The sequence below is a fragment of the Cervus canadensis genome, chromosome X (genome assembly GCF_019320065.1).
Source record: "Cervus canadensis isolate Bull #8, Minnesota chromosome X, ASM1932006v1, whole genome shotgun sequence".
Taxonomy (NCBI): Eukaryota; Metazoa; Chordata; class Mammalia; order Artiodactyla; family Cervidae; genus Cervus; species Cervus canadensis.
In genome coordinates, this window is record NC_057419.1 from 33,487,402 (window position 1) to 33,502,966 (window position 15,565).

Genomic DNA, 15,565 nt, shown 5'->3' on the forward strand with positions numbered 1-15,565 from the left:
TATGTGTGGTACTATGGCTTGCAGAGCCTTTATGAAATGGAACACCCTATCTCCATCCCAGCTTCATGAATGTTACAACTACAGAAAAGAATCATGTTGATAGTTAACAAAGTCATGGTATATTTGCCAAATAGTTCTTTCTTCTTGGCATCAGAGTTTGATGGTGACCCATTCCAAGTTTTGAAAACAGAATTATTAATGAAGTATTTAAACATGAACTATTTGAACTACTTGACTACATGAATTCCTATAAAGAATACCAGATAAATATCTGTGCAAGTGCAGTAGTGAGTAATTTTACCAGTTCAACTGGAGTCTTAACTAAGAAAATATGCCTCTTTCAAGGAGTAATATTTGTTGGTGCTTCTATGAAACTGTTTTTCCTAAAATTTAAAAATTTCAATAAAGCAAAAATCCAGCATGATTATACATTAGAATAATAGGTAAGAGGTCACAAGATCTTCAGGTCATAAAAGAAATATGAAAGTTCAATTTTAGGTGAAATTAAATAAAGGCAAAATATTAAACCATCAACACTTTCCAAAAATTAACAAAAAAAAATGGGAAACTGAATTATGTGTTTAACAAAAATATCTTTAAATACATTCATATTATCTAATAACATTCTGAATTAACTTTTATATCTACAATGTTGCATTATAATTTGTCATGTGCATATGTGATCTTCAGTCCAAAATAATAAATCTGGCATCTTTAACAATAAGAAATAAATAATCATTTGATAAAACACTTTAATGATGCAACTTGTACTATAATTTAAAGGTTTTCTATTATGTTTAATTTCAAATCTTGTAACTCTTTTAGGTATTTTGAAAAAATAAATCCAGTATACATGTGTACATTTCAACTAAGCAGAAATATCTTATCACTATTCTTTGAACATCTGCTCACTATAATGCAAGTTTACATATCAATGTGCAGTACAAATTTGTAAACATGAACATATGAAACTTTGAAAGGAAATGACACTAGTCTTTTTCCTCTCAATATTTTATTGAAACAGCATGTCAAAAGTTGGCCAGCATCACACATGTAAATAGTCTTAATACTGGATATGTTTCAAGCATTCTGCATATTTATTTGCTCTATGTTGACATTCAAACCATGTTTATTTACACAATTTTATTACAAATTATCATTTAATTGCAGACCAAACCTAAGAAGAGTAAATGTATATTAAAGCACCTATATCAAAGCAACAGTCACTGATGGCTAAGCTATGCATTTGGTTTGTTTTAAATTGCTCCAATAAACATGTTAAATTCCAGTGAAATTGACTAGTAAACTGCTGCTGTATGCCAGGATACTATTGTTATTTCGCCTAAATAAAGATTTTTCAGCACAAAGGCAACATATCTCTAAATTGGAGTAAAAACATTGTACTTCCATAAAATGTTTTTACTCCAATTCAATTCACCCTATCAATTCAATTCACAAAATGCAGTACACGCAATTAGACTTTTCTAAGTATATTTAAATCTGTCTTTCCATATAAGAACACATAATTAATAGTATAAGAATGCAATGATTAGATGTTCTTTGTAGCATCCTTTTTTTTTTTTTTTTTTTGAGAAGAGGAGGGAGAAAAAGCAACATAGTATAAATTATTTTAAAACAAAATGAAACTAAAACCCCACTGGTTAAATGAATTACAGTGTGACATCTGGAACTTAGCAAATTGCATCTTCAAATAAGGAAAAGATTTGTTATTGAGGTTTAAAACAGTGATAACTGTATATTACCCTACTGTATACATGGACATATAATACTATTGTTTCAAAGCATCTAGATTTGTCATCACAATGTTTGTGGATTTTTGTAAAATATATTTAAAATATTTGTACGAATTTATTTCAATCATATTCTGGCTTACCATTGCATCAGTAACAGTTGAAAGATACATAATGTCAGCTTTATGTGCACTGTGATTTTCTTCAAGGTGCATACTATAAATAATTAGGATAATTAAAGGGAAATCTTCCATAATATCCAATAAAGATGCTTGTCTTTATTCACTGTTGGCACTTTTTCAAGTTGTCAGTGCTTAGAACTCTGACCATCCAAAGACAGATTCACTGATTCATCACTTGCTGATTCTAATTTTTCATTTATTGTGTGCCATAGACTCAATTCAAACTCACAAAGAAGAAATCACGTCTACTCCTAGACTGCCTAATAGCAGTGAAATATCATGAACATCGAAATTCATAGCTTGAAGAAAATACAACTATGTTTATAATATAACAAATAGGAGTAATTATATTAATGTTTGAAGACTCTAATATTATATAATCTAAAATTATGTATTAGACTTTAATATATAAAATATAATGTCCAGAGGGCAAACTTGCTCTGTTTAATGAAAAAAAAAGTTTTGATGCTTTAAGTTTGTTACCTAAACTTATACTTTGGTGATTAAAATGTAATGAATATAGGATTTACCCATTTAGACATGTGTTCTGCAAACAGGCTCAAACTTGAACTCAAGCCCTTGATTTCAATTTGACTGACTGTTCCACAAAGTAGAAATTCTTCCTGACACTGGGTCTTAGCTTGACTAAGCTAAGTTGCAAAGATAAAGCAACATTCACTTATTTCCTGATTCAATGTACAAATCTTATAAAGTAAATGAAAGTTTATTTTCTCTAGATTTATTTTGGTTATATAATCAGATTTTTATCTAGATAACCAAATTAAATAACTGAATTAAACTGCTTCTGATAACTAAATTAAAATGCTTTTTTTTTTTTTAATGGGATGAAGTAGATGTATGCATGCATGCTAAGTCACTTAAGTAGTGTCTGACTCTTTGCAACCCTATGGACTGTAGCCCGCCAAGCTTCTCTGCCCATGGGATTCTCCAGGCAATAATCCTGGAGTTGATTGCCATGCCCTCCTCCAGGGGATCTTTCCAACCCAGGGATCTAACTTGTATCTCCTGTGGTTTCTCCATTGCAGGCGAATTCTTTACCACTGAGCCACCAGGGAAGCCTAGATGTATATATATGGTCAAAACAAATGGAAATAGCAATTTTAATTATTAGCCTTGGGAGTCTATTATGTATCATTTGGTCACTTTCATGTAGTACTTCATAATTTGTCTAACTAGAGTGACTTTTGATTTTTGTAGCTTTTAAAAGCAAACCTAATATTCAGTTGACACAGCTGAAATTAATATAATTTCATAGCATTCTGTTTTTCACTCCATAATCATTAGCCTCAACTTACCAAGTTACTCAAGTTTTGCACCATCCTATTTGGTAATAGCATAGCATTTGGTAATAAGAATTTATTTAATATAAAATAGTAAGGGTACTAAATACTAATTGTACATGAATTAGAAATGATAGCAATTTCCCACAGATGAGACACTTGTTCAGAAAATAGAGGACTGCTTACTGAACTTCTTAAGGTCTCTTCCCAGTCTAATTTTCTATAAAGATTTTCCCTTGGTTTCTTCTTCAATTAAAAGTATTGAATTCAATTACAATTTGTGAATATTATATAAAAATAGCTTAAAATAGATGTCTGGGTTCTAGCCTTTAAATGTTTTCCCCTTAATATAAATCACCTTTCCCAATATAGTTTGTATTAGCAATTGTATATGGATTATACATAGAAAAATTATCTGAAATATAAAGTATGGTGTATATATACTTGAGCAGCTACAAAATTAATGCCTTTTCTTAAATAACCATTAAAAAGTAACCCAGAGATTTTCTGGATTTTTCAGCCAAATACTTTATGGTTTTAGTTGCTAAATATCTGCCATATAAGTCATCAGAATAAGTTTTATTATAATCTGACGTGGGAGTTTCTGCTTTAAAAAAATCATTATTTTAGCAGTAAAATTTAGCCTACAGCTTTCCTGTTTAAGAGTAGACAGGAATAGTGTGCTTGCTACTTTAATCCTTGATTTGATAAACTTGAGTAGTACAGGTTTTCTGCCTCAAAGACTTTTATAACAGGTACCTAATTAACTTGGGCAGTAAATAATTTTTCATCTTGACTAGAATACTCAGTTTGAATGCAACTATGTGCTGTTCTATCCCTATGCACAGAAGTGAAAGGGCATATAATTTTAATGCATGTATAATTTTGAGCAAAATAAATAATGTTGACACGTGTGCGTGCTTCGTTGTGTCTGACTCTTTGCCACTCCATGGACTGCAGCTCACCAGGCTCCTTGTCCATGGAATTTTCCAGGCAAGAATACTGGAGTGGGTTGTCATTTGCTCCATCAGGGCATCTTCCTCAGTTAAGAATCAAACTCATGTCTCTTGCATCTCCTGCATTGGCAGGCAGATTCTTTACCACTGTGCCACTTGGAAAGTCCAATAATGATATGCTCTCCCTAATATGGGACTTCCCAGGTGGCTCAGTGGTAAATAATCTGTCTGCCAATGCAGAAGCCACAGGAGACTTGGGTTTGATTCCTGGGCTGGAAAGATCCCCTGGAGAAGGAAATGGCAACCTACAATAGTATTCTTGGCTGAAAAATTCCATAGACAGAAGAGCCCAGAGGGCTTTAGTCCATGGGTCACAAAGAGTCAGACACGACTGAGTGACTGAGCATGCTCCCTAATATATGTTGGAAAAGTTTTTAAAAAGCAGCTTTTCAATGTAATTAGTTTTTCAAGTCATACCATTGTGATGTGAAGGGCCTTGGCTTAATAAATTGTAGAGCTAGCAGCACCAAATTAAAATTAAAATCCAAGTCATCTTAAGGATATAGAGGTTATACTAAACAAGTCTCTCCAGAAAATTTAGGACCAGGTCAAAGGAAACTTATCAACTTCATAAACTAAAATTAAGTCTCATTTATGCTACTTTTGTGTAATTTACCATGATTGATGCAGAAGAGTGAAATTAAATTGTACCATTGTAATGCTAGTTTCATATTTATGGATTCAGCTATATTCTCACAACTCAAATGATAACTTTTAGTCTTTTAGAAGGACTACAACAATTTGTATTTGTAAACTGTATACATAAAATGCCAGGTTTGCTAAAGTACTAAGTAAACAAACATCACCTGAGAATGATCTAAAAAAATAAAAGAGCATAAAAGATCAAATTTATTTAGAATATTTTGCTTTTGATTTAATCTTCATGTTCTTTCAGGATTAAATGGTCCTTAGGCTGCAAATATTAGTATTAGAATGTTAATGTCCTTATTTGTATCTTAAAATTGAGGCTAGTAGTTCCTTCAACAGCAGAGTATAAAAGTATAAGGCAAATGAACAATTACATGTTCTACAGTTACGAGATAGATAATTAAAATGACACCAATATTCATAGGTAAAATTGAAATTGTTTCATTTCTTTCACAGGAATTAAATCTATCTTCTTTTGGTCGTTGTCAATATGTAAAAGACAGTTGATGTGGTAAACAGGCTTCGCTATAATTAGGGACTTTGTTACCTGAAGTCATTTTTCACTAGTAATCTTATCTCATCAAACAATATTTATTGAGTATCTTATTTTGAGACCTAAGGCTACTGTAATCAGAGATTGATATAGGTCATATCTGACTTATGACATGCCATAAGGCACTTTAAATGCAGGACAGAGGAATACCCTCTGATAATGAAGCTTTTTAAGCCCTTTAGTTTTTTACCATTTTTGGTGACACATAAAGAAAATATATGCTTACATGCAGTCATTTTAGGAACATGACTATTCTATTAAAGGCAATGGTTAATTTTTGGATACCAATGAGTGTGACTGTATTTGCCTTCTATGAAAGAAACTTGACTATTGTCATTCACTTTAAGATGGTTGGCAGCATTTACCAGTCCAGGTGGTGTGGAGAAGTTGTACCTATAAAAGCCATAGGAAGGATGGAAAGAACAACCAATTGCTTTCTGAGCAATGGGGTTTGGTGATAAAATATTTTCAAGTGCCTGTAATTCATACACTTGATTGGAAGAATTAGGTGCCTGTAGACACTGTCCATTTAAGTCTTCAGATGAACCATTTTTTGAATTGGTGACTCCCAAAGAAGATAACATGGGAACTTCCATCATGAATGGGGCTGAAGACTGAGAACTGTTGCTTGCTAGACTTTCAAGAGCAGGCAAGACAAGACGCTGCTGTTGCCAAAAATTAGTTGGGCAAATCTTGTAGCAAAGGGGCAGGTTGATATTGTGTAGGTACACCTCTGGACAGGGAATTCCAAGGGAGCTTGTAGGTATACGAAATGTGGAAGGGGAGAAAGGTGGAGAAAGCAAAGAGCTCAAAGGAGAAGGAGCCCCTCCACTAGAGGTCACTGGGGATGAGCCGCTGCTTCCACCTGTGAATGATAAGTCAATCAATGAACAATGAACTATATGTTCCTACTGAATCAGTAATCATGTCCATAACTATCCCTGCTTCATTCTTAGATTAGCTTTCCTTGCAAGTTTAGAGTTATTTTGCTGTTGCTGTTTAGTCACTAAGTTATGTCCAACTCTTTTGAGAACCCATGCACTGTAGCCCTCCAGGCTCTTCTGCCCATGAGATTTTCCAGCAAGAATTCTGGCATGGGTTGCCATTTCCTTCTCCAGGGTATCTTCCCAATCCCAGGAACTAACCTGTGTCTCCTGCTTGTCAGACATATTCTTTACCACTGAGCCACCATGGAAGCCACAGTTATTTTGACTCCTTTGGAAAAGACCGTTCCTCTGATCAAAGTTGAATATGGTATCTCTATTACTACCACTACTACTTTTAGCATTACTATCATGTATCATGCATTGAGCATTCATTATGTTCTAGAACTATACCAGGTACTTGAGCAACATTCATTCAATGAATTACAAAAGAAGCCTAATTAAATATGATCCAGAACCAATTATATCTTACAAATAAAAGTTTTTATTTTTAACTTAAAAAAATTACTAAAATAAGTACTTGATTAAATTGAACAAGTTGGTTGAGATTCTATAGAAAGCTTTAGTTGATTAAAAAATCACTGCATATGAAAGTAATCTTATAAATTTTAAAAAAAGAACATTTAATATATTAAGTTTTTCTCTTATGTGAAAATCACAGATGGGTAAATTTCCATGGTGCACAATATCCAGAGTTAAAGACAGTTTTACAGGTTAAAAATACCAAGATGAAAATGAAACTGTTCATACCAGTGTTGTTAGGTGATCCTTTATGGTTGCCTAGCATCTACTAAAATCAGGGATAAATATAATATCTAGGAAAATCTAGATTCTACACCTTATATTTGTAATTATTTAATTAAAAAATTGGTTATTGACTGAGCTTGATCAAGTTTTTGTGGAGTCTTTTAGGTGCTACTAGTTTTCTTAGGGTTTCTCTGGTAGCTCAGCTGGTAAAGAATCTGCCTGCAATTTTTTTTTAACTATTTAAAAATACTTTTTGTTGTTCAGTTGCTAAGTCATGTCCGACTCTTTTCAACCCAATGGACTGTAACCCACCAGTCCCCTCTGTCCATGAGATTTTTCAGGCAAGAACACTGGAGTGGATTGCCATTTTCTTTTCTAGGGGATCTTCCCAACCCAGGAATTGAACCCATGTCTCCTGCATTGCAGGGGGACTCTTTATTGCTGAGCCACCACAGAAGCCCATTTTTATATGTAAACATAGCTTAATCCTATATCAATAGGGTGGCAAATATCTTTTATAATTAAACATCCAAATATTATTTTATAAAAAGGGTACCCCTTTTCTTTGTAATTTGAGAATATTCTGGACATCTCTTTTTTTTTTTTTTTGGACATCATAAATAATTGAGAAAAATATGTATTTTAAGTTATTAATGATCATCTTTAGCTTTTTACAAGTTAATGTGTTTTGTGTTGACTTGGATAATTTAAAATCATTCTGCCTAGATGCTATAAAGTGATACTATCATATAAGTGTTCATATTTTTCTAGGCAACTTGAACCAAATTAATACAGTCAATTCAGTGAAATATTTCACTAAATAATTAGACTTGATTTCTTTACATTTCAATTAGTTATTATGATATTTTTATGCAAAATTCAACCTAACTATAATGCAACTGTAACTTTCAATTAATGTTTAAAGACAAACAACGTTAATGGAGTAAAGACAAAAGGGTAAAATAATTCCATATTGCTCATGAATAAAGACTTTTCTACTTATAATTGACTATCATAGTAAATGAAGGTATGCATTCTTCTACCAGAAAGCCTGAATTGTCAAATTATTATTTAGTCATGTCATGTACTACCTGACAACAAATGCTCTGCAGCTATTTTAAATGTTTATGGCAATTAAGCAAATTGGAATAGCTTAGTATTGTTTTTGGCATTTATTTTTCCTACTCACAATAAAAGGAAAATTGAAGCCAAGTGATGATGAAATTTAATGGAAGTCATTTTTATCATGTGCTGAAAGTATTTCATAAAATATAAAATATTTATTTTAATATCTAATATATTTGAAAATAAGGCCACTAGTGCACCCCAGGGCTTCCCTGATAGTTCAGTTGGCAAAGAATCTGCCTACAATGCAGGAGACCCCGGTTTGATTCCTGGATCAGGAAGATCCACTGAGAAGGGATTGGCTACCCACTCCTATATACTTGGACTGTGGTAAAGAATCTGCCTGCAATGCGGGAGACCTAGGTTCGATCCCTGGGTTAGGAAGATCCCCTGGAGAAGGGAAAGGCTACTCACTCCAGTATCCTGGCCTGGAGTATTCCATGGACTGTATAGTCCATGGGGTCACAAAGAGTCAGACACGACTGAGAAACTTTCACTTCACTTCACTTCACTTCAGTGTACCACTGGCAGATTCTAAAGAATATGAGATCGTGGGCTGCTGAAAGACCCAGGTGATTTCTACAACTCTCAGGATGTATGATAACTCAAGAAGATATAAGTCAGTAAATCCATCATTAATTATCATGTTTATGCTCTTTTCCATCTTGCCAGTTTCCCTGCCTTTTTGCTTCTTACCTTCTCATCAAGGTAAATATACACTCACTTGATTGTAAACACACATTTTCTAGCATGTACTTATAATCTTGTGTAGTATTTATACAGAGCTTCTGATGGTCATTATTTCATTAACATTCAAAAATCAAAATTAATAAAACATCTTACTTTGTGTGTCTGCACCAAAAGTTTTAAAATCCAAAGTGAGAGAAGGCCTCCATGGGTAGGTCTCTAAAAGTCCATCCAGTACACCCCTGAAAAAGATGTACCACCTTTAGCAAGTTGAGAATGCAATTCCTGAAAATTATAATTTATTTTAACTTTTGAGTTATTTTGTTATAGTTTTTAAGAGTGAATAAAATTCCCAGTGATTATTCTTAAATAAAAGCCCAAGAATATAGAATAAATAATATCTTAAAAGTGGGTTGGGGAGTGGTTGGGGGGAGACAAGATTTTAGAGATAAAATATCTAGGTTTCTTTCTTACTACCTACTAGTTACAAAATGCAGGGACTCTGGGCTTCTGAGCCACAGTTTCCTTAGCTGTAGTACTTGTGAAAAGGGCTATATAAACATTAGATGTGACTGTTACATTGCTTACCTGCTTCTTCCAGGATCTCTAAACCCTTTAGCAAAAGGATTCCTGTCTATTTTCAGTTTGGTAATCTAAGGATTCAGAAGAAAAAGAAAGACAAAGTCAGTGACCTCAGTAGAAAACACTGTCATTGTCGTTGTTGCTTTTAATGGTTACAACAACCAAAAAACTTTCCAAAGTGTAATATAGCATGTTAAATAAACATTAAGCATATTGCTAAGTCAAATTTGGAATGTTTATCGCCTTTCTCTCCTGGTAGCCTTTGTCCTGCTCTCCTTTAACACAAGACCCACACAACTCATGATCAAACTTGCCTTGATTACTAGCAATAAGACTATGGATTCTTTTTAATGGATTTCTTTTTAATTGTGGAAAATTGAATCCATATAGTACAACTTGACTCTGTCCCTAAAGCTTCTCCAAAGCCATCCCTGGTTGCCTGGGACCTAGTTGGCTTTACCTGCTGGTTTTGGTAAGCTGTCACCGTGGTGAATTCAGTTTCTTTAAAGGAGAATGTTTTAACCCCTTCAGCAGGCAGAGACTGAATCCGGGACATATCAACCCTGCTGTCTTGCTTCATCACGTGCACACGGGGCTTGTACTTGTGCATGGACTGCAGAATGATCTGGAGGAGAAATAATCAAATGCTGCCTAGTAATTAGCTTCACCTCCCCTACACTGGCCCCCTTCTCATCAGCACCCTGGACCTTCCCACCCAAAAGTGAAGCTAAATCAGAAAGCCTAGGCTAACCCCACTTTTCTGTGCCATTTGGCACTAGACAGAGGTCCTCAGGCATAAGGGGTTTCAGGAAATGGACACCACAGTGGCACCAGTTAGCAGTGGTTCCATTTCCAGTTGGGGTATTTTCCTGCTTCCAAATGTGGATGACCATGTAATGTTCTCAAGTGTCATTGAGATCCAACTGCCTGCCATAATTTCCCTGGGCTTAGTTAACTGATGGGAACCTATTTGACCCTCCCCACCTCCTAAACCAAGAAGACTCCTTCTTCCTTTTGTGGCTAGCACAGGGTCAGGTCAGGCAGGGCAGAGGTGATGTGCACTTGGGAAGAAGGTTCAAGGTCTATGTGACGTGAAAGGCCTTCCACGCCGGTGGGTTGTGGAGAAGACTTCCACCATACAGAAGGTGCACCTCAGGGGAAGGAAATCAGAGCCCACAGTGATTGCCAGGAAAGATGAAGTGCCAGATTGCTCAGGTAAGCATTCCCTTTCACTCTCCCAACCAGACATCCTGGTTTAAACAAGTCACATTCAGTCCTCAAACTTCTCTTATTCACCATCTCCAACCCCCAGCATTCTCAGATGCCAAACAAAAGTCACAAGAGCTACTTTGGTCACTGGCCCAGAACTTGGACAGTTCCTGAAGACCACAACTAGTATATCTGGGGGACACCTTCTTGGCCTTTCCAGGGTGAACCTCCTGCTGACGCCTTGGCATCCTCCTCTTCTCCTTGGGACAAAGGATTGTGCACACTTACATGACCTTTGTCATCCATCTCATTGTTGGTGAGTTTCACACGATCAAAGCTGATGATCTGGCGCATCCATGTCTCTCCCGAACAAGGTGAGTCTGGGTGAATATAGACCCTGGGAGTGATGCATGAGTGGTCTGTATTCCCGGCTATCATCCACTGGGAGCTGTGATAGATGTACCTGAAAATGAGTGGAGTGTGACTTTAGGCACCAGCCAAAGCCAGGGGTATGGGCTGCTGTGATCTGGTTCTAAAGGACTTGGTCAAGTTTTGCCTGCTAATCTCAAAGTGAGTGGGAGTGTTCAGTAGCTCAGCTGTGTACCACTCTTTGTGACCCCATGGACTGTAGCCCGCCAAACTCCTCTGTCCATGGGATTCTCCAGGCAAGAATATTGGAGTGGGTTGTCATTTCCTTCTTCAGGGGCTCTTCCCAACCCAAGGATGGAACCCGCATCTCCTTGTCTCCAGAATTGCAGAGGGATTCTTTACCACTGAGCTGCCGGGTTTAACATGATTTCCAGAGAGAATCCAGGGATAGAAAGCAAACTGTAAATAAGCATATATCATTAAAATGCTGCAAAGTGCCAGGGCAAGTATAATGTCATGGGATTTCATAATCTGGTTTGTATCTCCTCACAGAAACTGCAACAAAAATTGATCTAACTTGTTTCACCATGCAGAGACACCCGGAAAATCCTCCTGTCCCACAAGCGTCAGGGAAGAAGCAGAGGGGTGAGGAAAGTATCTGTGCGGCCCACTGCCACTAGCAGTTGTGGAAGCCCCTTTGGCCACAATGCTTTATATCAGAATGCCCTCAAGGAACTCTGCCCACTGTGGTCTTGATTTTCCCATTGTCTCCAATCTTTTTATTTTTCCACTTAATGTTTTTTTAATTGAAGGATAATTGCTTTACAGAATTTTGTGGTTTTTCTGTCATACATCAATAAGAATCAGCCACAGGTACACCCATGTTCCTCCCTCCAAAACCTCCCTCCCATCACCCTCCCCATCCCACCCTTCTAGATGTCACAGAGCCCCTGTTTTAGTTCCCTGAGCCATACAGCAAATTCCCATTGGCTATCTACTTTACATATGGTATTGTAAGTTTTCATGTTACTCTCTCCATACATCTCACCCTCTCCATCCTCCCCTCCCCCATGTCGATAGGTCTATTCTGTATGTCTGTTTCTCCATTGTCTCCAATCTTAATGGCTTAGTTATGTGCCAAATTCCCAAACCAGCTCAAGCATGAAAAGCAGCTTGTTCTGCTATTTGGGGGTTAGGGTCCTAACAGGTTCTCCAGCCCAGCCTAATTCTTGCCTCTCACACCCAGCACTGGGCGCTATGCAGACAGTTTCCTAGAAAGGCTAGACACCCATTTCAGTCAAATGCTCATTTGGCTGAGTGAAGGCAGGGGCTGCTGCCCCAAACCCTTGAGTTAAAGCATGCAAAGACCCCAGCTTCTGGGGTGCTAGCAAAGAGCCTCTTAGCTTTAGATCAGTGTGGCCACTTTTAGCCTGCTTTAAGTAGAGAGCTTACATTAAGAGAAACATTACTTGTATTCTCTGGGACCTGGCCTCTGCTTCAGGGAAGAGGCTAAGGAAGGACCTAGGTGAGATAACTGTTTGACTAGCTTTGGGTGGCAAATTAGAATATTGCTCAAGGACCCTGCCCTAAAATAGCACAGTCCAGAGCCCAGTAGAGCCCCAGAAGCCCCAGCATTTCTCCCCAAATTCCTTTAAACAACTTCCTTCCCAGTTGCTGAGCCCACACCCTCTGCAGTTTGTGGATTCACGGCTAGGATAGAGGGTTAGCAAGAGATTTGGGGTACACTGAAGCCCCAGTTGAAATCTGTGTGCCAGGAATGAGAGAAAAGAAAAACAAGTCTTCTTTTCTCTCAGTCTGAACTCCCTGAACTCCAGTCTGAGGGAGAAAACTCAACTCTCAAAGCCCACAGAAGAATAATTCCCCCTTCCTTGGTAGAGTTTTCAAAACAGTGCTTTCAGGTTCCATAGATCTGAATACCCATTCCAGGCCTGTAGTACACTCCTTTGGTCCCAATTACCTATAGCGTTTGGAATCTACTGGCACCACATCAATGGCCACATAGTACTGTTTCCCTGGGTCCAGTCCTTTCACTTTGACCCGAACAGAGGGGAACATCCGCCTGTGGGAGAGAAAACAGTGACTGACCTGGGTGAAATTAGAAATGTTTGGAGCAGGGGAGAGGTTGGGGACAAATGAAAATTGAAGGCATTTGCAATGGTCTTCTCATTCTAGACAGGTTCAGGAATGACATTTGGTGCATGAAGAAAGGTTTCTGCTTATATATTTGATTGAACAAACTCAAGATTTCTGAGTGGAGCAGAATATTCTTACCATAAGGCTTTCGTCTGCCCCACTTTCCACCACCACCACCATATGGAAGAAAAACAGGAGAGAAAAACCTGTGCCCCTCCCATCAGTGGTGCTTTCTGTAAGGCAGATTCCGGAAAGATTTAAATTAAGAAGATTCACGTACACAAAAATTACCTAGGTGATTGAGGAAACTGTCCTACAGGAAGAGGGAAAGACCAACCTCAAATTGATTTGGGCTCAGTTTAGTGGGCCTGCTTGATGGGATATTGTTCACTAATAACTGTGAGGCTTAACAGAGGGCCTGACTGTAGCTTAAGACGTGGGGGTGGCATCTGGCACCTGCCTTGGCAAGTCTACTTTGTATCATTTACTATACAGGCAGAAGCTGAGAGAATGAGTTCTTAGAACAGGGTGTACAGGAAAGAAATGATGAGCCACTAACAATGGCCAGGCATGGCCTACTCTGGTCAACTGAGAGACAGTGGTTCCTAATACTTTTCTGGGGTGTGGATATGGGGAGAGAGGTACAAGAGCATAAAACTGGAAGCACTCATTTTATGGGATCAGAACATTAAATGCCTACTATGTGAAGCCCTTGAACAACTTGGGCAAAGCCAAACCTGCCAGCCTTCGTAATGATCATCTCAGTCCCAATGTCATGGAATCTCTTCCACAGCTCAGATCCTTGAAGTTCCACTTGAATAATATCTTTCTCTTCCAGACTTCCAAAGCTGTTGCAGCCGAAAGTAGTTGCTAAAGGCTCTGCTTTGGATCGCTTTTCTGTGGGAAATAGAGACACCCAGAGTTTGAGAGAGCTTCACAGTCGTGCTTCTCACTGATGCCTGTCTCAGAACAGACCAGCCTTGTCTCTTTCCTGGGAACCTTGGAGACTAATTTCCAAGTTCTTCACAATAACCAATGTATCCCCCCTGATGGAGAGAAGAAGACCCAGGTGGTACCCTGTGAAATGCATGACCCTTCTTCAAATTTGCCCGTTCTCATCTCTTTTGGAGACTTTTGGTCCCTGATGCTGAATCACCTGGGGATCTGGGTCCTTGCCCTGCTTCTTACTCTGAGAAACAGCCACCCTCTGGCTCTCAGGGTTTCCAGGAGGTTGGAGAGCCTCACTTCACAAATCTGTCAGGATTTCCCCTTCACCACAAATGAACCACAATACCGTGGGCGAGGCTCTGAAACTTCCCCCTACAGCCAGATGGCTGAGATATCCCCGCAGCCCGGAACGCGGCCAACAGCTGGGCCAAGACACTCTGTGATAGGGCTAAGACATCCTTTGATAGGGCTAGCCACCCTCAAGCAGCCTTGAGGCGCCAGTCTGAGACTTTCAGACCCAGCAAACTAGGGTAGCCAGCGGCGCAGGGATTTGGGCTGCGGTAGGGGTTCTTGCCTGGAGAATCCCAGGGAGGGGGAAGCCTGGTGGGCTGCCGTCTATGGGGTCGCACAGAGTCGGACGGGACTGAAGCGACTTAGCAGCAGCAGCAGCAGCAGCAGGGGTACTTACCAGGCAGCTCGCTCTTCCTCCCGGCGGCGGCGCTGCTCCTTCTCTCCTCCTCCTCTCCACCCTCTTTCTTGAGCAGCTCAGGTTGCGCCTCTTCTCTAGGGTCTCGTAGTTTTCTTTTGCTGGGTCTCCCCACCAAGGCTTCCACCGAGAAGGCGTGCGCCCGAGAGCTCAGAGCCATCCCTGGAGAGGTTGAAGAAAACTGTACTCTGCAAAGTTTGAACCTGAGCTGGGTTAGGGAGGGAGAGGGTGGGAGGGCGCAGAGGATAGGCAAAGGAGGGAAAGCGGGAAAATCAGAAAAACTGAGAACTAAGAATTTTTTTTTTTTCTAAATCGATATGCAGGAGGAAAAAATGTATAATTTTTACATATACATATAAATGTTCTTTGAAAAGACAGAATGCAAGAAGATTAAACTGGAGCTAGAGTCCTCTGGAGTCTAGTCCCCTTTGTGGTCTCCTCCCTCCCAGTAGACATGTGCAGACCATCAGTCCTCAAATCCCTGATTCCGGGACTTGTCAGAGCTCAGAGATTGGCAAGCACAGCCCTTTTAGGGAGCAGACCTGCCGCCAATGGCGGCTCAGGCCGCTCGGATTGGGAGATAGTGTTGCATCGAACTCAGTGAATACCCGGCTGGTCGGCTGTTCCTAGCCTCCACTGTTTG

General features: G+C 38.7%; 1 protein-coding gene across 1 annotated transcript; it reads right to left on the reverse strand.

Annotated features, from left to right (window-relative positions):
* Window positions 1–5,708: 5,708 nt before the first annotated feature.
* Window positions 5,709–15,082, reverse strand: TBX22 (T-box transcription factor 22). Its single transcript, XM_043460146.1, has 8 exons — window positions 14,905–15,082; window positions 14,006–14,165; window positions 13,093–13,194; window positions 11,034–11,208; window positions 9,997–10,161; window positions 9,543–9,607; window positions 9,111–9,196; window positions 5,709–6,316 (listed from the first exon to the last, which is right to left on the reverse strand). Exons 1-8 carry the CDS (start codon window positions 15,080–15,082, stop codon window positions 5,709–5,711), a joined length of 1,539 nt encoding a protein of 512 aa, XP_043316081.1.
* Between the last annotated feature and the right edge of the window lie 483 nt (window positions 15,083–15,565).

Excerpts from the sequence above, each read along its gene's own strand:
- TBX22 (XM_043460146.1), bottom strand. The coding sequence starts at position 15,082 with ATGGCTCTGAGCTCTCGGGCGCACGCCTTCTCGGTGGAAGCCTTGGTG. Across the intron at positions 11,209-13,092 it reads GTAGATTCCAAACGCTATAG|GTACATCTATCACAGCTCCC; the intron begins GTAATTGGGACC and ends ACTCATTTTCAG. Across the intron at positions 10,162-11,033 it reads AGATGGATGACAAAGGTCAT|ATCATTCTGCAGTCCATGCA; the intron begins GTAAGTGTGCAC and ends TTTCTCCTCCAG.